This window comes from Narcine bancroftii, chromosome 3 (assembly GCF_036971445.1).
Source record: "Narcine bancroftii isolate sNarBan1 chromosome 3, sNarBan1.hap1, whole genome shotgun sequence".
Taxonomy (NCBI): Eukaryota; Metazoa; Chordata; class Chondrichthyes; order Torpediniformes; family Narcinidae; genus Narcine; species Narcine bancroftii.
This window is the reverse complement of record NC_091471.1, coordinates 195,712,827-195,735,851: the sequence shown is the minus strand read 5'-3', so window position 1 is coordinate 195,735,851 and position 23,025 is coordinate 195,712,827. Positions and strand designations below refer to the sequence as shown.

The 23,025-nt window shown below is 39.1% G+C and overlaps 1 protein-coding gene across 2 annotated transcripts in view; it reads left to right on the top strand.

The window, feature by feature from the left end:
• pdgfc (platelet derived growth factor c) overlaps positions 1 to 23,025 on the top strand; it is a 300,283-nt gene that overhangs the window by 175,777 nt on the left and 101,481 nt on the right. For both annotated transcript variants that reach the window (XM_069926206.1, XM_069926207.1), the window contains exon 3: positions 15,851 to 16,031. In XM_069926206.1, coding sequence (XP_069782307.1) covers positions 15,851 to 16,031 — 181 coding nt within the window. The remainder of the gene's footprint in view (positions 1 to 15,850; positions 16,032 to 23,025) is intronic.

The following is a 23,025-nucleotide window of genomic DNA, read 5'->3' as shown; positions in this document are numbered from 1 at the left end:
AAAAAAAAAGATGAATATTTTGGGTTGTGATGAAGGGAGATGAAAAAGGATGCACTTCTGGCAACTGAAGCTTTGAGTCAGCAGAGATTGAGTGAGGGCAAACATTTTCACACAGAGGGTGGTGGGTAAATGATCTGAGATGACATGAAATGTTCTCTCCAACTCTTCCCCAACTGTTGTTCCCTCTTAGCTGTGTGCATGTGCGTGCGCACACACGGTTTGCACCAATGCACCAGGGAAATTAAGGTGAGCACAAAAGGTGAGTAGTTAAATAATACTAAAACAATATAGTAGTTAATAATTATACTTATTGAATGCAATCATACTTGTATTATATTAAAACATGCCAATACAGTTTTATTAGCCATGAGAGATAGGCTGTGCCAAAATGATCTTGAAACATTTTCAAGTTTACATTTGCACAAGCATTCAGTCCACCCATACTTTTGTCATGAAAAAAAAATTGCACAACATAAGATTTTTGCGCACACTGACTACTAAAAAGTAGGGGAAACATTGCTCCCAACCTTTCACTGGTGAATATGCTTATATTTCATAAGAAAATTAATTGGCAAATCTATAAGGCAATTTTATGGATGGAAAATTGGATGAGTTCCATCAAGGACATGCAAACCTCCGTTCCGGCAACAGGAGCAATTCTCGCATTATTTAGTGACAGTTAAACAGAAATAATCAATAATTAAATTTCAAATAATTAAGACTGGGCGAATGGACCCCACAGGGGAGCACTGAGACTTCACTGGACACACACAGGATTGCCCCGCTGAACTATCAATGCCTCTCAATGCACCTGCATTCTTTTCATTGATGCCACTTGTGTGAAGGTGAGTTGGATTGTCAGGGCGAGGAAGGTGTGCCGATGGCCTGACTGGGACACTTGCGTTGAGGTGAGCCGGGTTACCTTGGTGAAGATGGGAGCAAACATTCAGCCAGCAGAGCGCTCCGGTCGTGCCCTGCCCACAGCAGCTGTTTGAATGAAGTTTCAATAAAGTTGGGCTGGAATGAAATGGCAGAGCCCAGTGCCACTCGTCACTGGGGCAACTCTCCCAGAGTGTCTCCCTATTCCTGCCCAGAAAGAGTCTTATTTTTATTAGTATTAAGTATATTAGTAAGGCTTCACCTGTAAACATTGGGGACTCTGGGTTAATTATGACAGTGGCACGGTTAGTATAGAGGTTAGTGCAACCGCGCCAGTGGCTGGGGTTTAAATTTAAATTTTGTAAGTTACTGGAATTACTTGATTAAAATGAACTTTACCTAATTAAAGACAACAATACTGATTTTTTTTTTTCAAATTACTGTACATTTTGCACTGTCTTTTGTCTTTTAAGTTATTTATTCTGAATGCAGGTGTATTAGACATTGGAATAATGAGTCTCAGTCAACCAGAAAGTTTGCATTTCCAGCATCTGCAATGCCCGTGGGTGCCAGATAATGGGGATTTTACTGCAGGAACATGATGCTAAACTTCCCTGCAGGTGCTAACTGTTGCTCAAAGACAGTGCAGCTTCTTTGAATTCTATGATTATTATTGAATGAAACTCACTTCAGGGATTCAGAAATCAAAGCATGATAACTGCAAATCTCTCACTGAATTGTTTTTGTAGCTTTGGTAGCATTTGGCCTTCTCCCGATTCAGTCTGCTAGGAAACATTACATCATTGACTGTTAAGAATTGCATGCAGTCCTTGTTTGCAAATGTAGGGACAAGAACTAGTTAAAAAAATGTTACCGTAAAGCCACTGACAATGTCCCTTCCAATGATGTAAGCTTCAGTTTGCCAGAGCCAATTGAACCATGAAGGTACTCTGGATCCCAGCTCCAGCTGCAAATTGGCTCATGCTCCGGACTGACATTACAAATCCCTGCTCTGTCCGTGCCTTTGAAAAACAATTGAAGTAGTGCCTGGGGCCACCCCTGTAGAAATGCAGACCTGTGGATGAATAATGAGAACACGGTGTAACCCAAAATTAGTTATTGGACATTTGTTCTCTCAATATTTCCTTTTAAAATACTTTGCACTAAAGTAAGAACCATGAACAGAATATTCATGAAAGATTATGCTGATCTGTGTTTCTAATTTGTCAATGTGACCATGTTATCAAGTGTGACAATCTCACTTGCATAAAGTAAAAATTGTTTAAGATGTGCCATTTTATATTTTGTGCATGTTGTTTTTCAATCTCAACATGTTACCTTAATGTGGGGTACTGAGTGGAATGAAGAAATGAGAGACAAACTCTGTTTATTTGTAGCCATTGCCTGAGGCAATTGAAACATTTCTGTGAAATGTTCATGTGTGTACGTTTTTTAGTTCAACTTACAATTGGTTAGGTCGAACAGGTTAATGGATGAAGAGTGGATAGAGCCACATAGGGATGAAATAGGTGAATGCGATTTTCCACTATTTTTTTCCCTGGAGGTAATTACCATCTTGGACCAATTGACCCAAATGGCATATTTCTGTGTTTTAACCTCTATCTACTTGTTCTATTTCTCTACATTTGCTGAGTAAGTTGCAATCTAAATTTCTACAGCGACATATCATGGATAGTAGTCTGGGAATAAACATTTCCTGAAAGTTTTCAACTTCTGTAATTTCAGCACCTAATAAGGCATTCTAGCAGGACCTTGTGTGCTGTCAAAAATTAAATGCAGAAGAGAAGCAATTGCATCTATGATACATTGTCAATAAATGGGAAATATGATGATCTTCAAACCTGGGAATTAAATATTCCTTTTGATGTTTAGAAATAAAGCTAATTTAATGGAGCAATATAGCAATGCTGGTTGTACAATCAAGGCAAGTTTGAGAGAGATAAAAACAGGACACTCAACAGGTAGAATCAGTGGAAAGAGAAACTAAGTTGATGCTTAATGCTTCAGAAGTAATGTTTCACATTGAAAATAGTTGAAAAGAGATATGTTGCTCTTGATTAAACAAAAGATCAACCAATACTTATTTTTGATACAAGTTGATAAACTTGCATTAAAAATATGGTTTTGACTTGTTGCTGACCCAGTTAGAAAAGCCCAATTTGGATAATAAGTTGGCATTACATCATATCCAATGTCAAAATGTGGATGATAAACCCAAACTCCAATGTAAATCATTTATATAACCATTGCATTAGCATCAGACAGCTAGTAAAAACACAAAATGCTGGATAAGCTCGGCAGGTCAAACAGCGTCCTTTATGTAGCAAAGGCAAAAATACATAACTGACATTTCGGGCTTGAGCCCTTCATCAAAGTATGAGAAAATGTTGGCAAGCATCCGAACAAAAGAGTAACAGGGTGGGGAGGGGATAGCAGCAATGAGAGAGAGCATCAGACAGCTGATAAATCAGAAACCGATGAGCAGTTTGTAGCCATCTGAGTGTGCGGGGGGTGGGGAGGGTAGTAATGATTGTTTCATTTGTGGGCACAAAGGTGTAAATGAGTGGCCCTCAAAGATTGATCTCTATTTGCAAGTGATGTTGTGTTATTATGGTCCAAAGTCTCCAATTTCCATTAAACCCCTCTGCTGAGTCTCTCTCTTTTTCTAATCCTTTATTTCCTTTCCTCCAACTCCCCACCCCTTTCCTTTCCCTCGCCTATCAAAACTAACCTTTCCCCTATTGCTTATTTTTGCTTCTCTCTTCTACCCCCCCTAACCTGTATTCACCTCTTACCTGTTAGCCAGTGCTCCTCCCCCTGCCCTTTCCTCCATCCTCTCTTCTCCTCCCCTCCCCCCAACTTATTACCCAGGCTCCAGTCTGTTTTTTGCTCAGACCTTGCTGAAGGGCCCAGACCTGAAATGTTGGTTACCCTTTTCTTCTGTGAGATGCTGTGTGATCTGCTGTGTTTATCCAGTATATTTATGAATTGTATTATGGTCCAAGGGTTGGGTTGATGAATGGTCATCAACTTAATGACATGGGTGAATGGCTGGGATGCTGGTATTGAGGAATGGGGGCAGGGGTGAGTGTTTGATTAAAAGACCTAGGCCCAGCAAGGACCAAGAAGCTGACACACAATGATCAGGTTAGAGATGATTAGTGACCAATGAATGGGGGCTGGGTGGTGGTGCCTGGAACCTCAGAGGTTTGAGACTTCTGGTACTGTAATGAAATTGGAGAATTGGGGAGTTCAGGGTCTGGGCCTCAGGATTGTGATGTCTCACAGAAATTGAATAATAGAAAGTCAATATGGAACTAGCCTTACAGAACTAAGTCAACTCAGAACTTCCCAAACTGGCACTGCATTGTGAAATCCTATTTGTTGTGAGTGAGCCCAGGACAAATTGATCTAATTTCCTCTAAATTGCTCCACAGGGAATGCTGCACAGGAAATCACATCATCCTGGGCACAGTGACTCAGAAATTGCATCAGACATACAAGACTGGATCAGCCCAAAATATATCCATTTTAATCTGCTGAGCTGCCCAAAATGAATCAACTAAGTTTCATTTTGTTCTTACTTGTTAATTTCCATATGAGCTCATTGGCATGATAGAACCTGAGATGTGAAGATTGCTTTTTTTTAAACAGTCATACAAAGCGTCTGAATACCAGCGAACTAATCTGATTTGGGCCCAGTGTTTAAGTAAATGTCTATTGTGGCTGAAGGATTTTGCGGTTCTGTTAACACAGAACAAGCATTCCCATTAAATATTATTTAATGTAAATCATTTATGCTGCTGCACAAGAAGATGTTGGGCCAGAACTTACAGGAAGATAGAGGGCTTGAACGCTCCAATTCCCCAGTTTTATGGAGGTTTCTCTTCTTTCAGTCTGTGCATGGGATCTGCAGGATCGTGGATGAAATATCCAGAGTCCACAACCAATAAAATAGGCCTGTATTTCTCAACCTGCAGTCTGGCAACACAGGTGGCCTGTGCATTTATTATTGTTGATCTGTGTCAATGCAGAGGAGACAAATTTTTGCTGATAAATTGAGCAAGAAAAGTGTAAAGCAAGGTAGTCACTTTGGAATATAGATAGAGCACTATATCACACAGAAAGAGGCCCTTTGACCCAGGATGTCTGCACCAAACATGATTACAAAATTAAACTAAAACTTTGCAGTTTGCATATGATACATATCCTTCTACTCCCAGCACATGTTTATCTAGAAGCCTCAAAATCTGCTTCCACCATGACTCCTGACAATCCTTGTCAGGCACCAACCACTCTCTGTGTAAAGTAACTACATCTCATTTAAACTGTCTTAAACCTATAGCACTCTTTATCAACCACATTAGACTGAGGGTCATGATTAATAGGTAGGAAGGAGTTAGGGTGAAACACCATTTATGGGGGTGGACCACCCTGTGACAGTGCTAATGGGTATACAGTGGTTCCACCACAAAACCCATGTCCTTTAATATATTACATTTTTACCCTGGGAATAAGGGGAAAAAAATACAACAAAAAAAGATGAAAATTCTCAAATATTTTCCCAACCAAACAAAAGTACTGTCAGTGGTTTGGGAAGGAACCTGACCACACCAGCCATCCCCAATGCCACAGATGATCTGTGGTTTTACATAGATGATCTGCAGTCTGTAAAGAATACTTAAGGTAGTCTGTGGTTGAAGGAAATCTGAAAACCAGTAAACCAGAGGATGAGTTTAAATCTCACCACACTGGATGGACATTCAATATGATTAATTAATTAATCCAGAATAATGCATGTTAGTTCAATTAACAGCAACGGTGAAATGACAGCATTGTTGAGAATAAAACTGTCTGGGAACTTTCAGGGAAAGAAAAAGAAAACTTCCTTCCCTAATGGCCTCATCTATATGTGACTCCAGGCACCTTAACAATGTGGTTCATTCTTTTAAATGACTTAGAAAGACATTTCATTTCCTTATGCTACTATATTTAAGCACTGCAAAGTGAAATCAGAAGGTCCACCTGATATCATTCCAAAGCATCAGTCTTAGATATGTCATCTCCTTCTCGATTGACATTCAAAGTCCTCCTCACAAACTGAGAGAACACTTCCACAGGATTGTCAGGCGATGGTGTGACACAGAGGAACTCGCAAAATCAGAACCTACTGCCAATATCCCAAACTCCTCCTTCACAATCCCTAAATGAACTCTGTCCCTCTAAGAGGACCCTGACCCTCTTTACCCAGAGGTATAGAATTCATTGCCATGGAAGGCTAAGGAGGCCAAGTCTTGGATAGATTTAAGACTTGGGTAGATAAGTTCTAGATTCTGAGGGGAGTCAAGGATTATGGGGAGAAATCAGGAGAATGAGGTTAAAAAGGATACTAAATCAGCCCTGATGAAATGGCAGGGCAGACTCAAGGAAGTGAATACCCTAATGCTGCTCCTATGGTTTTCTTTTCTTCTTTCTTTCTTTTCCTTCTTTGGCTTGGCTTCGCGGACGAAGATTTATGGAGGGGTATGTCCACGTCTGCTGCAGGCTCGTTGGAGACTGACAAGTCCGATGTGGGACAGGCAGGCATGGTTGCAGCGGTTGCAAGGGAAAATTGGTTGGTTGGGGTTGGGTGTTGGGTTTTTCCTCCTTTGTCTTTTGTCAGTGAGGTGGGCTCTGCGGTCTTCTTCAAAGGAGGTTGCAGCCCGCCGAACTGTAAGGCGCCAAGATGCACGGTTGGAGGCGATATCAGCCCACTGGCGGTGGTCAATGTGGCAGGCACCAAGAGATTTCTTTAAGCAGTCCTTGTACCTCTTCTTTGATGCACCTCTGTCTCGGTTTTAATGTCTTATAAACCCCCACATGTATCAGCACAATTGGGATGGAGTTCTCAGCATTAAATCCCAACCCCTTGAAGTCTCCTGGCATCAAGAACACAGAAGGAAATATCCTCCTGAGTATCACCCACAACCCATTGACAGCTTGAAATTGGTTTGAGAATGGCAAGAGCACAGAATGTATTCTATATATCCATCACCAAGAGTGGCTTGGTTGTAACACCACTGACTTGAAGGGCGTAGCAACCAAGCAAGGTTTACAGTGGGCAACAGGATAAATCGACTTAATCTTGTTTCCACTTGTTTATCTGTGGCTGATGCATCTGTCCCTAGCCATATTGATAGAAGTGACCACTGCACAAAGCTTGTTAAAATAATGTCTCATGTTGTCACCAAGACATCCTTCAATTGAATTTCCAGAGGGATTCAAAATGACTGAATTAAAAATCCTTTCACAGTTACCTATGTTGCATTGTATGGTGACAAACTATTTGAGCAATATGAGGGAAATTGATCTGGATGCTTAGTATTGGGGGCTTTCTTGAGGTACTCTTATCACAAAGAGCAAGAGAATTATATTCTGCATTATCCATAACAACTTGGCTCAACAAATTCTTCACTCCACCAATCATATGAAGTCAGGACACTAACCTTGATCAAGAAAATAGTGCAAAAGGGAACATCAGGAATACCACACTGTGTCATGAAACATGAAAGTCTGCAGACGCTGTTATTGCAGTCAATACACAGAAATGCTGGAGGAACTCAACCAGTCTTGCAGCGTCCATAGGAAATAAAGATATATGTTCCTCTCTCTCTCTCTCTCTCTTCCCTTTTACCTCTTTCTCCTTTCAAGAGCTAAAACCAATTCTGTATTCCAACCCCTCCCATTCCCCCACCCCTTTTTTTCCCCAGCCTTTTAATTTAGACGTCTGCTTTTTTCACTCATTCCTTAAGGAAGGGCTCAGGCCTGAAATGTCGGTAATATACCTTTACCTTCTATGGACACTACAAGGCTGGCTGAGTTCTTGCACCATTTCTGTGTTTTGTACCACAGTGTTTACCTAATAATGAGCAGACAAACTGGCAAGGCTGGACACTACACAAAGCAAGGATCCAACACAAAATAAGACAAAGCAACGGGCAATTGAAAGAACCAAGTAGTAACTAACAAATGAGATGTCCCGCCACATTCATTTGTGAATGATGGTGGACAACCAAGAAGATCAGTGGAAGAGGAGTGTTCCATCAGCTCCAAAGGCAGGGCCCAATGTACCTGCTGAAGAATTTGTGACCATGTTCAGCCAGAAATGTTGAATGGGTGATCCATCTCAACTTATTCTTGAGATTCCCATCATTGCAGAAGTCAGGCTTCAATAAATTCAGTTCAGTTCATTTCATGTGAGAGTTAGAAATGGTGGAGGTGCCGTTTGCCTCCATTTGGCAAAATGACCCCTGTTTTTCTGTAAACTTCATGATCTGGGGACTTTCACTAGCATTTTTTTTGTTCTACTTTACTCACTAAAAGTACACCCAAAATTTGGTTATGAACAAACTTATTTGCAAAGTTGTGAAAATAAACAAAAAGGAATCATGTTTCTTTGCATCCAAAACCACCAGAGGGCCAGAGGGTGCATTGTGTTATTACAGCAGCAATCACAAAAAAACCATCATAAACAAAATATTAATGCATTAATATTCTGAATTATTCAGTTTAAGTTATTGATTTATTTCTTAGATTATAACTGCATCAAAAGATTTTGCTGTACATTTTTTTCTGTTTTCAACTACTATGAGTTTGGAGAATGAAAAATATTTGTGGCTCTTTTAACTCATTGTGAAAGTTTATAGCCATTTGTGAGAGGAGGTTAGATAATGGTACTCAGTCTTTCATACATGCATTGTGAAAACTGTTGATGTCTCTTTTATTACAATAAAGAAATTGATTCTTTTTAAAATAACTAGATTTATTAACTAAGCAAACAGCACTAAGGACAGAACATACACATGCCAGATCTCAAGTGAAGCATTCCATCTTGAATCTATCCAAGATGCAACAGCATTCCAAAGATGCAACACTCCCCTGATGCTACACACTTCATCTCTGACTCCTCCTGATGGTAGCACTCTATCACTACATCCCCTTTCCTTGAGATGTTTAATCAAACATGACACATTAATACAGTATTTTTTTCAATTTAAAATTCAACACAAATGTAGCATGAACATTAGCACCAGTAACTTTAAAGTGTGCAATTATTTTTCTTTTATAGATTCCGTCTGTCAGGTGCTTTGACAACTCAAGTGGGTTTTCTTAACGCAGGTGCTTGTGTTGGCTCTGCTGGTCCACTACTGTCTAGCATGAATGTTGTTTCCTTGTTACTGGGAAGGATGAATCCTCTGCATTTATCTGTTCCTGCAGTATCTCTGATGTTTTCAGCAGGCTCCTTTGATACCTACTCAGTATTTGACCATCCTCTGTTCTGTACTGTAGGATCTTGGATTTACTTCCCCCCAAACAGTAGCCTTTTTATCCCAAGTGTTGGAATCTTTGAGTCTCACTGTGTCATGTTGTGCCAGTGGCCCTAAGCTTCTCGCTGACTTGTCGTAGTTTACCTTTTGTCTCCCTCTCTCATTGTGTGCTTCACTCTGCATCGTTGCCCTGGATAATGCATCAGCTAACAGATAATGTTTCCCTCGAGTATACATCAAACCAAAGTCATAACGTTGTAGCTTCATCATCAGTCTTTGGATTCTTGGCGACATTTCACAATTTTTTCTTGAATATCTCTATTAATGGCTTGTGGTCTGTCTCTGCCATAGACCATATACATAACTGTGGAATTTCTCGAGTCCATAGACCAGACCTGGACACTCTTTCTCGATCTGTACATATCTACATTCAGATGTTGTCATCGTCCTTGATGCACGTGCTACTGGCCTCCAATCTTCTCCCACAGCCTGAAGTAGTACAGCATCTATTCCATCTTTTGAAGCATCCATAGATATTTTTGTCCTTCTGGATGTGTCAAAGAATGTGAAAAACACTGGTTCTGTAGTTAGAATGGTCTTCGGTCATCCCCATTCTTCCTTGTGGCTGTCTGTCCACTTAAATTCACATTTATCCTGTAAAAACGTCCTTAGGTACACTGTTTTGGAAGACAGGTTTAGAATGAATTTACCAATGAAATTGATCATTCCCAGCACTCTCAATATGCCTTTTTAGCTAGTGGGTCTGGGCATCTCTAAAATTGCTTTCACATTACTCTTGTCTGGCTCTGCACTTGCCTCTGACAGTTTATCTCCCAAAAAGGTGATGTCCCTCACACACCAAACTGACATTTTTCTCTGTTTAACTTTAATCCATACTATTGGATGTGTTGTAGCACTTTGATGAACCTTTTGTTGTGTTGTTTTTGTGTGGATCCCAGAGGATTATGTCGTCCATGTACACATATACCCCATTTACACTTTCTTTGATGTGCTCCATTGTACTTTGGAACACCTCTGGAGCTGAGGAAATTCCAAACGGCATCCTCAGACAGGAGTACCGGCCAAACAATGTATTAAATGTACAGTATTTTGTGCATTCATCATGCAGTTTTATTTGCCAGAAGTCCTGGGATGCATCCAATTTAGTGAAAAACTTTCCACCGACCATCTCACTTGTCATTTCATCCCTGGTTGGAATCTGACAATGTTCCCTCTTTATATTGGCATTCAAGTATTTTGGTTCCATGTAACCATACAGGCCACCTTTTTTTTTGACACACACCATTGAATTCACCCATTCTGTGAGCTCCTCTACTTTCTTTATGACCCCTAGTGCTACCATTAGGCCAAGTTCCTGCTTGAGCTTTTAGAGGTGCTGGAACCTGCCTTGGGGCATGAACTCCTGGCTGTGCATCCTCTTTTAACTGTATCTTATAGGTGAATGGTAGAACAGCAAACCCCATGAAGATGTCTGGAAATTGATCCAGTATTTCCTCTACACTGTTCTGTGCATTGACACTGTTAATGTGATATATCCCCTTGACTAAATTTAAGTTTTTACATGTTTTATCACCAACCAATAATTCATGTCCATCTCAGGCTACTGTGAACCTGAGGTGGTCCTCTTTATCTTCAACTTTCATCTTGAGTTTACATGTACCTTTCATGTCCATGCTCTGTCCATTGTAGACTTTGAGCAGTACAAGATTTACATTGATGTATGGCTTTATCTTCATTGCCCTGATGTCACACTCAGAGATAAAATTGACCTTTGCCCCTATATCTAACTTGAAAGGAATATTTTTTTTCCAATTTATATGCAATGACACAGTCCATTTATTCTGCTTGACACTTTTCACTTCTTGTACTACCATGCCCACAAAAAGTGTATCACTGAAAGCAGTTTCTTCTATAGTGTGTACACTTCTACTTCTGTTTTGTTTGAAAAAACATTGCTCTGCTTAGTGATTCTTCCCTTTGCACTTGTTACAGACTTTTTCATAAACTGGGAATTGCTTTGGAGCATGTTTAGTGCCACATGGTTTACAATTGAATGTCTCTCCATCTTTGTGTTGGTTCCTGTATCACATTTTTTGTTTGTGTGCGTGTCTAAAACTATGCCTTCATGTTCACTAGCTTTTACACTATCACTGAACTTTTTTGCATGCTACCGAGCTAATTCATTGGTGTGGCATATCTTCAAAGCTGCAGATAAGCTCAGCTCTGTCTCTCGTAGCAACCTCTCTCTCACTTACTTATCATTAATTCCAAACACAGTTTGATCACAGATCATTGAATCTTGCAGCGATCCAAAATTACGTTCTTGCCTTTAATTTTAAGTGTTAAAGAAGTATCAAAGCTCTCTCCCTGCAACTGTGTGTGCGAGTGAAACATGCACCTATCGAAGGTTTCATTTTTCTTTGGTGAAGTGATCATCAACATCTCGATAACCTGGTTGAATTGCTCTGGTCGTCTGCCTTAGCAATAACAAATGTGTTGAAAACCTCTAGTGCAGTTGTTCTCAACCCTTTTCTTTCCACTCACATACCACCTTAAGCAATCCCTTACTAATCACAAATTACACAGGTTTACATAGGCCAGCACAGCATTGTGGGCCGAAGAGTTTGTACTGTGCTGTAATGTTCTATGTCCTATGTACAGTCAACTGGGCTACCCAGCCAGTTGAGGCAAACTGCTGCCATCTGTTTTAATGCCCTCTGGACAGTGGTTGGTGATTCCAGGAGTTTCTGCAAGGTTGCAATGTGCTATTTGCAGTCTATGGATGAAGGTTAGGTAGGGTTTGAGTCTTTCTCTGATCAATCACCTCTGCAACTTATTGTTGCATTATTGAATAGCACCTTACAAGCACTGGTGGGTTAGAGACGAAAATCCTGACCTTCACCAGTGAAAAGCATGGAGATAATGAAGACACTGGTTCACTCTTTGCAATTCATACTTCAAATGCCAAGTAGTGATTACAAATATACAAAGATGGAACCGATGAAGAAAGCTGCTCATTCCAATCGAGCATTTCACCTCTCAGTTAAGGAATCAGTGCTTATATGTGCAAAATAAACAGCCAGTTTATAATTGGGAAACAAAATGTTCTTAACATTATGTGGGAAAATACACCAACTGCCTTATCTATCTAGTTGAATTGTTTTTCTGCAATAGTTATAATTAACTGCATTATGATCAGAACTTTATCTGTGGGTTTCTGTGTCATTATTGCCCACATTTAATTTCATTAAGTCAGGTCGTTGAGAAGCATGTGCTGCATTCAAGTGATATGATTGAATATGGTGTTATTAGTTTTAAGCAATTCTTAAGTTGTAGTGCCCTGCACTGGAACCAAAATAAGGAATGAAGCTTTCCAGGGGGGATGGTTTCCATCAGGTTATAAAGTCTACACTTTGTTAGAAATCTCTAATTTGTTTTAAAGCCACAAATTTCTACATTAAAATTCAATAAATACTTTCTTTGTTCATGAAGTGTTCTGACATGAGAAAGAGGCTCTATAAATTACATTTATTTTGTACCAACTAAATTGAACATTCTACCAGGTAGTTTGATATTGTGGCGCCTCACCCTATTGGCAAGTGAATCGCTCCAGCGATTATGGGTGGGTCCACGGTGACTCTCAGTGCGGGACAAAGCTTTGGCCCGGAAGTCGACGACACTCACAACTTGCAGGGTGATAGGGTTTCTGGGAAGCGCTGGCCTCTTAATTGCGCAATTTTGAATTAGTTGAACTGAAACTATGCTCCACTCTGCGTGTTTCTTTTGCTCGCCGTGGCACATCAGCCACAATGTGCTCTCATGCTATTATTTGGATTGAACTAGTTACCAAAAAAGGTGATACCTGTAGTATTTTTATAAAGAATTAAATTTAACCAAGTAAAATGTGATTAATTTGTAAATAAGGAAATGAAAATGGAACTCTTCATGTGCTTAATCCTATTAAATGTTCTCTCTAATTACAGCACAACTCTGATTATCCACAATCAGATTCTCTAAAATCCTCATTTATCAAATTTTTTTGAAAAAAAAAAAATTTTTTGGAGCCAAACTGACCTCACAGGTTTAAAAAATTCACTTGACATGAAATTAGAACAACGATTGTCCTAGTTTCAGGTAACTCCCTCCCCTCTCTCTTTCCATTTCTTCTTCACCTTCCCCTATTGATTTTTCTCTCCAACTCTCCACCACTGTCTCCCAGCTACGAGCGAATGGAAGAATCCCTCACCAAGACTTCAAGGAGAGTGGCCTCCTGGGCAGTAGCAGGGACATCAGGTTCCCCGACAGGAGCATTCCCTCCTTCATTGTCGGTGTTTTCCCATCAGTCATTTATTAATTGCACATTAAAAGTTCCTCCATACGGCCACTCTTCCTAAGACCACCCATACAAATCACTGGAAAATGGGACAGCCCATTTTCAGGTCCCGGTCTCCTTGATCACAATATCAGTGGACAATCCTGGCAGTACTATCGGATCACCGACCAGTCACCGACACTTATTTACCTATTGACCTCGTCTTACTGTCCTTTTATTCAATGGTGGTCCCTTGGGGAGTCCCGGCGGTCCTCACTCCTTTGGTGGGTTGGTAACACTTTCCCTGCTCAACTGACACATACTTGATTTCCCATCTTGGCCTCCTGTTAAATCTTAACAACAGTTATACAATATATACACAATTGTCAGTTCCCTTACTTTACAGCACGTGCTCTGGTGCCTCTTTTGCCCACGTTGTCACACTAGGTTTCAATTCTCCGTCTTCCCCCTGTTTTAGATCTGGGTTCTTGGCTTGCCTCATCCCTTTACATAGAGTGTCTTCCACTCTCTGTATGTCACCTCACCCAAGCGGGGATCTCAATGTGTGAGCCTGCCTCAGCCCCCTTTCAGCAAGGTTCTTGGCCAGGGCCATCGCCTGCTCACTCCTACGGGATCCTCAGTCCCGGGTTCGTGATCCTATCAAATAGGATCCTGCTTGTAGCGCCAGATTTGTCAAGGAGAAAGAATTTCACTACTAACGCTTCAGAAGAGTTTATTAGAGCGAGATATCTCGGAGAGCAGTCCCTGTAACAGCCAGGGCACAGCTCTGAACTACACAATTGCACAGCTCAAATTTATACAGTGACCTAGTTTGTAAAGTCATCAGAATGGGTTATAATGATAATAAGGAGTTGATCACATCCTGGGAAGTGAAGGTTGTTCAAAGAACATAGTGTGGTTAAAGTATTTATTAGAAAACAAAGAAAGTTATCTAGAGATATTCTTTAGCAGACTTAAATATTATCTGGAGTTATTCTTTTGCAAGCAGCACCCGGGACCAGAGGACCTTGTGGTTTCTCCCTTGCTGACTCATTCCATTCTCACAAACAACTGTTAGATCATGCCATTCACCCCTTAAGAGTTACTCTGCCATCTACAGTATCCTTCCATTTTGCAAGTTTCTTCCGCATGAAGAGATGTGCCACACTGTCTGCAGAATTTGTACTTGTGGAACCAAATAACACCCTTTAGGGTGTTTTCCATCCTTTCCTTTGTTGAATAAATAAGTGATAAACATTATGCAGACTATGGAATATGCAGTGCTCCAACTTTCCTCCACTTTCACTCCATCTGAATATTTCATCAAAGTACTTATGCTGGATTGATTATTTTTTAAAAAAAGCAAATTTAATGGACCTTTAGTTCACAGTCATAGCAACAAAGGAAAATGAAGTTTCCCATCAATGTTTCCCCTCAGTGATAGTTTTCCAACTATGATTGCTGCCCACACGGGCCTCACGATGGCTGAAGGAAGGCTGTTTCCTTTCTCTTGCTTGGACAACAGTTGCGTGATCAGATATCAATGAGCAACTCTGCCATACAATGGTAAACTTGTGACTGTAACATCTCAGATTAAGGAGTTACAATCTGAGATCACTGGCTATGGGTTCATAGAGTGATATCTTCTCAGAACCATGCGGAATGGGGGGGAAGAAAGATGCTGTAATCCACTTTCAAGTTCCACATTCCAAGTGAAATTATCTTTGGTGCCTTGCAAATACGACAATATGATCAATTGACATCTAATTCAGTTTGGAAAATCGTCCATGTACACCCAGCAGTGTTGTCCCGGTTTTAAATCTGAACTATTTAAATCGCAAATGATTTATCTTGTATCTTGAATTTCCATGCAAAAATATTCCCATTTGTTCGGCCTGTGTTTTTGCTGAATTTACTCATTTGCACCACAAATGCTTCCTAAATTATGGGACTGACATTTATTTTTAAATAATGTTGTTTTGATTTCACGATGAAAGTCAACTATGTAAAATCCTCAGTTCAGCAATTTGCATGATTAAAATTAAGTGGGTTTGATTTCTTAGTCTGGATATCCCTTCAGAGCTGTGATCAATAAAAATGGCAAAGTGTTTTTAATATTATTAAATGGCAATTCTCTGTTGAAATAGTGGAGTGGAGTTCAATCTGAGTGTGTTGCACATTTGTATTCCAGATTTATCATCAGTATTTTCAAAGCCCCAAGGTGTGGAGTGGGTGAAAGTCAATTGATCTTTATTTGCGGATTTCAAATGCAACATGCTTTTTCTTTGAAAACAATTCTTCTGTCCTTTAGGTTTGATTTTGTGGAAATTGAAGATTTAAGTGATGGTACCATTATTGGACGGTGGTGTGGCACCAATGGCGTTCCAGGAGTACATCTATCAAAGGCAAGCCAAGTCAGGATACGATTTCAATCTGATGAGTATCTGGCATCGAAACCAGGCTTCTGCATTTACTACTCACTTTTAGAGGCTGTAAGTACATTTTGTTTTGAGAATATGCATAATATTTAACTGTCTTAACTGATGGAAATCATTAAATAATTTTAATCATCAGTTTCTTAAATTTAGAATATCCTCATGCAAAAATTGAGCTATTTTTCTTGCATAAACAGTAACTGTGAATATTTATTATCTAGCTTTTGTATTTATTTATTTATTTCCATACTGGAGTATACTATTTGAGTTGTGTTTTTTACAGACTTAGTTGTTTGACTGCAGCAAGTAGGAGTTGGTGCATTTAAATATTTTACTTAAGTGTGTGACAATAAACATTATCATTAGTGGTATAGCAAAAGAATACATAAATTTTAACTTTCCATGCACCTTATCTATCACCAGAGTGCATTCAAGAAAAAAATGAGTCATCGTGTCACTGATTTGTCAGAATAGAAAACTACCATCGTAACCGCACTACTCGAAACTTAGCATTACGCCTTTAAGAAGGAAATGTGGCTGAGGAGAGAGAACTTCACAATATCAGCTAACGTAGAAGCAAGTAAAAGGGTTGAGAGATAAACAGCTCATTGGGAATTGGATTGGGAAGGCAGGAGGGCACTCATAGATATTGGATTTTGAAGGCGTGTAAAGATGAGAGATGGACAAGAGAGATGTGAGTTTAAAGTCAGTGCAACTTGAGAAGTTTGGCCTTGGGGGGGGAATAGGAGGGAAGCAGCTGAGGCAACAGACAAAGCAGGTCTGTCCTGGTGTCAAAGTGCTCCATGAGCTTCTCCCACTTACTGGAGGTGAAGGTAGAAGAGAGAAGTGAGGAATATTTTTAGAGTAAGAAGGATTTTTGCATTCCTAAATTATCAGAATAATGAACTGTTTGCCACATTAAGAACGGGGCAGTCATAATTTTTGCAGAGTTTAGCCACGTCCAGCCATGAATGTCTGAATCACATTTCCATCACATCTTCACCAGCTGGCGTTTATGTTTGTGTCCCTGGGACACCGGAGTGCATAGGCTGAGTTGGGAGCGCAGAAAAGATGAGATCATTTATTGATTTCAATGAGCAATGGGGCATTAGGTTTGGAGGTAGAGACGTAGTTAAATGGATTGGTAGATCCAAAAATCTCACAGTAAATGGAGGGCAAAAGGCTGCTTGAAGTTTTGAAGATACACAGTTAATGCTTCCTAATGATGGAGACAGCACAGATTTGGAAAGGGCAAAGAGGTCTTTATTTGTGCAAGGCTCAAGGGATCGGAGGGCAGCACATTATTGTAGAAATACAAGGAAGACCCACCCATGCCCAGGAAATGAGTGACACAGTGAATGAGCCACCCTCTCATTGGAGAGGGTGCATATCAGGAATTGTGGAGCCGATTGCTCATTATAATGGATGCTGAATGCTGTGGGCAGGTAAATAACTAGTAGAAATCCCAGTCCATATTAGTAAGACCAGGCTGTGTTCAATGATGGGTGCTCTAAGGAAAATAGGGGTTTGTTTCCTTGAAATGCTTCAAGAGTTGAATGACATAGAGAATAACATCATCTCCAGCAAAATTGTGCCAGAGTTGCAAGGGTGTCTGATGACAGACCAATTTTTTTTGGAGACGTGTAAAATAGCAGTTGTGCTTCACAATGTAAAATTGGAAACAAAATGACTTTCTGAGCATTTATCTCGTCTCCAATCTGTATCAATTATTCCCAATCAGAGGCGTCACATTCTTAAATTTATTTTTTGATATAAAGACACTGCATCCCTAACGATTCTTAAAGTGATAGTAAACTACTCTCTTATATCACTGCAAGTCTCCAGATGAAGGTATATTCACAATGCTCTTTGGGAAGGAATTTGAAGATTTAGAAAGAAATTCCAAATCTGGGTGATGCGAGAGTTTTAAGTTTATTCTCATCTGACTGTACTTGTACAACTAGACAAAATAGCTTTTCTCTAGATCATAGTGTACAAACATACACTTAATACACAAAGATAATCATTGGACACATAAATATAAATACTATATAACGTAAAAGAAAAATGAATAAATATTTTCAGAATAGTTTATTTATCAGATGATAAGTTTGATGAGCAGCAGCTGGTATCAGTGTTCCCCTACACCAAGAGCACTTGTCCTTGGTGGTGCAGGTCATTGGTTTGAAAGGGGCCATTCAAGTAACCTGGATGAGTAACTCATGTTCACAACACTCTGTATTGGAAATTCATTCCAACTAGCCCAACTGCATCATGCATTTAATGGCACAAAACTCCAGGCAGATTGAAAAAAAAAAAACAACAGATGTTAGAAATCTAAAGTAAAAATAGAAAAAGCTGGAAATAACAAACACGTCAGGTGGCATCAATGAAGAGAGGAAGTTAATAGTTCTGAGGAAAGGACAATGAGTTGAAAATAAGCTTGCACTCATATCACAGGCCCTGGAATTTAACAATTTAACAGATGACTTGAAACTTTTCAGGACATTAAGAAGACATGACTGGTTAGACATGACTGGTTTGAGTTTGGAAACATCTCTAATTCTTTGGAGGAATCTCACTTGGGAAAATTTTGAATTGTTCATTTTAAATCCAAGAACAATAGACTTTCAATATTGGAGTGAGGCAAGTAAATGGAGTTAGGTCATGGCTTTGTCATGGAGTGTTGGATAGTCTTTGGAGACTAAATGATCTCCTCATCTTCCTATCATACAAAATTTAACCCATTCCTGATGCATGCCGAATATGATAGATATATTGTCAGTAACTTTCCACAAAATGGATTGGATGCATCATAGGAGATCAGTGTTGAATGGAAGAAGTTATTTTTCAGACATCCACACCAACACCATAAATGGGGTGCATGTATATATATATATATATATATATATATATATAATTAAAGCACTGAAGGAGTTTTATAGTAACAAATGCAATCACAAAATATAATCAGATAGGGAAATTAAAAGAATACAAGTAAAAAGAGAAACGTAATTCAGGTATAAGAAGTATCTTTGAATTTTAAAAGTGGATGATTTATCTGCCACAGAAGCATTTTGCCCTATCTGTAGTAGGATCTAAAACATAATATTTACACTAAACATCATGCCAGTTTTCATGAAAATATAATACTTTAGACATTCAGTTCATATGGAAAAAATGTCTATCTTTGAGAAATTGAGTTAAGAAAATTGAATGAAAATTCCTTATTTTGTTAATCTGTGGCTACAGTAGAAGTCCAAAAATCTGGATTGTTTAGTGATTGTGACGGTCAGATTTTTGGATTTTCTGGATTCTTGGGCAGTACTTTTAAAATTCAAATTTAAAGATTAATAAAAAGAGATGAACAGGTTTATTCATTAGCAAAGACAACATACTTCATTTATCAAAACAAGCGGCTTTGAAGAAAAATGAACTCGACCAGAGTGATCGCTTGTTGACTCTGTGCATCTGTGGCACTTACGCATGCATGTGCGCACACAAAAGCCCGCTAAATTTAAAAAGTTTGAGAATTTTCGAAAAGTTCCGAGGTGATCCAGATTTCTGACATCCCAATTTTTGGGCTTCTATGTTTCATTTATTCAGGAGATTTCTCTACCATTCCATTAAGATGTGAGAGTTCTGTAATATTTGAAGGAGTGGAAGGATTCCTTGCCTATTTTATACCAATTAAGAAATACAGCATAGAATCTTCAGCCACCTGTTTCAGTAATGTCCATCAATCACCTATTAACACTAATCTAATTTTTCCACTCACACCCTCATTCCCCTCCCACGCCTCTCTCCCACCATGCCACTACTGGCAGTTTACAAAAGCAAATTAATTTTTCCAACACGTCTTGAGAAAATAACACCATTGTGCTTTCTAACAAGTAGAACACTATTTCACAATAATAAATATGTGCAGCACATTAAGATCTATCCAACTGTATCATTTAAAGGAAACAGTGTACCAAATGACTCACTCTGGTTTAGTTAAAAAAACAATCAGCAAATTCACTTTATTGATATGTTTTTCTACTTCCTCAGAATGGCTCGAGGGCTTTAACACCGAATGAATTAACTTTCAAGTGCTGTCATGGCGTTTGTACACCAAGATAGATATTGTTTTTAAACTGCACTGATGTTAGCATGTCTTCTCACACAGGAAGAATTATAATTAAGCTCACAGCTTCTGCAGGACTGTAGTAAAGAAGGAGGAACAGCCTTATTTTATTTTGCTCTTTGTCGTCCAGACTCCCCAGCCCACTCTAACAATGAAAAGCACACTTGTCCAGATTTTCGATTGGTACTAAATAAATGCAGCTAATTGTGAGTCCAGGGCTCAAAGGTGAATAGCATTCTTTAAGGAAAAGGCTAAGAATGCAACCGACACTTGTAAAGCACAATTATATTCAAACTCGGAACAAAATATAGTGTAATGTGGCAATTATTCATATTATTTTGCAATGATAAATTGTGCAGCATCTTAAATTAATTCTGTCCAACCATTTGACTGTTCAATGGTATGAGTTATGTTTGATAAGAAAAGCAGAGAAGTTGAATGTTTTAAGTGGTGAATGACTGGAAGTGTAATTATTCAGAGACCTGAATGTCCTTATCTATAAATCACTGAAAGTTAACATGCAGCTACAGTGGACAATTAGGAAAGCAAATGGTATGTAAATCTTCATTACAAGATGATTGGAATATAAAACTAAAGGACTGTGAAATTGGGCTGCACTGTTCTAGTTTCTTCAGTGATATGTAAGCTGATTTGCTTCCGTTCAGTCTCAGACTGTCAGTGCACATTTTTAACTCGTGCTGGCCTGGCAGTCCTAATTATGATGGTCCTGTACCTCCTGCCTAATGGTAGTAGGTCAAGATAAATAGCATTGTTGCCTCAGTGGTGTGACGCTTGCCAATTATTTGCAAAGTAGTAAGTTCATTTGCCTATCCTTGTGCAACATTGATTTGATGCCTGCATGACTGGAGTAGATTCTACTAATCCACATAATGCAATGTGTGTCACTACTCATGGAAAACTTGGCATTTGGTACCAAGAAGAAACTGGACCGGTTAAAATGAAATAATATAGAAAATGCAAGAAATATTTGTCAAGTAAGACATTGATGGAGAGAGAAACTGTTAACATTTCAAGTCAATAGTTTTCCATTGCAACTGGGAAAAGATGGAGAGAAAGTGATGGCTTAACTTTGGATGTGTGAGAAGGATAATCCACTGAATGGTGGAGGGGAACCAGATGAGAAAGTGAAGTTGTTCCTTGTTCTGGATGGGAGAAGAGGGGATGAAGCAAAAATTATTTTAAATGGGACAGATATAGCTGAGAACCCTTTTAGCAGTGGAGTGGAAAAGATTGTGTGGAGGGTGAGAGGAGGAGAAGAGAGAGTAGTGGGAAACCATGACTGAGGAAAAAAGTTTCAATTTAAGTTACAACCACTGAACAGCTTTTCTCCAGACCACAGTGCACACATATACATACATAATACATTTCACATAGCACATAAATACCACATGCATGCATAAAAATATAACATATCATAAATGCCATATGTATAAATATTCTGGAATTATTTACTTCAGTTTCTTTAATAAGAGACCTAAGGTAACAGGATACTGTTCATCGATCTCACAATCCGAGGGAAGAAGCTATTTCCTAGCCTGGCAGTCCTAATTATGATGGTCCCGTACCTCCTGCCTAATGGTAGTAGGTCAAAGATACTGTATGATGGATGGTAGGGATCCTCAATAATTTGTTGATCTCTATTTGATGAGTATCATTATTAGAGGAAAGGGACACCCCTGTCATCTTCTCGGTCATTTCAATGATACTCTGTATTGACTTCTGGTCTAATGCTTTGCAGATACCATACTGCACAATGATGCAGTCAGGCAGAACATTCTCAATTGTGCTCCTGTAAAATGTTGTCAAGGTGGATGCCAGTAGCCTTGTCCTTCTCAATGTATTTCAGAATTGTAGGCATTGCTGTAATGAGGAAGTGTTGTGGCTCCAGGTTAGATCGTCTATTTAATGCACAAACTTTGTGCTTACAACAAGGTAAATCTGGAGTGGTATGGAATATGATGTTAAGCTTGAGAAAAACTTGAAAACATATTGAAATAGCTCGTGAAAATATGTCAGAAGGAAAACACTGGTGAAAGAAAATATGAGTCCCTTACAGGGAAAGACTGGGGAATGTCAGAGGAATTAAACAATCTTTGTTTAAGATTGTATCAATCTTCCCAGAAGAAGGCACTAAAAACTGACAGAAGCATAATGAAATCAAGGCTCTACTGAGCACAAGGAGCTGAAAGAAATATGTATTAGTGAAGAAAAAAAACTACCACAAGAATTAGTGAAGTTGAAATTCCCAGAATTTTGGAAGAGTTGGCTGTGGAGATAGTGAATACTTGGATTACAACAAAATTTTCAAAAGGTTTTCTTCCTGAAAAAAAATAGGGATTATGAAGGACAACTTCAAGATGAACATAAAGATAATTTCAGATTTGCTGTATCCAACAATAGTCAGGCAGATTTGATAGATTCCATTTGCCCTGATAACACTTTTCCATGTTTGCAATGTTCTGGTGAAAACTTTCACTGAGTTCTTCACTGACTGAACCAAGATCAGCAGGGAAGAAGTCCAAGTGCGAATGCTGAAAACAAATTTTCAGTGACATGTTGCACCTTGTGGTTTTGTATGCTTGAAGACTTAAAATAAGTTATATCCAAAAAGTGGTGTGCCATAGGAAAATTTTCAGGTGAATTTTCAAGATCAGCAGCCCAAAATTCATAAAATACACCCAAAAGTATTTTGGAGGCAAAATCTTTGCTGTCCAGTGTTATCACTTTTCAAAATTTTTATAGATTCTGGAATTATTTCTTTATATTGCAGGTTGATAAACAGGGTCCCACAATTTAAGAAAGGAAGAGGAGAGAAAGCAAGAAGATACAATCTCAGATAATGCAACCCGAGATTGTATGATTTCGATTTCAGAAGAATGAGAGAAAATTGTCTTGAAACCTATA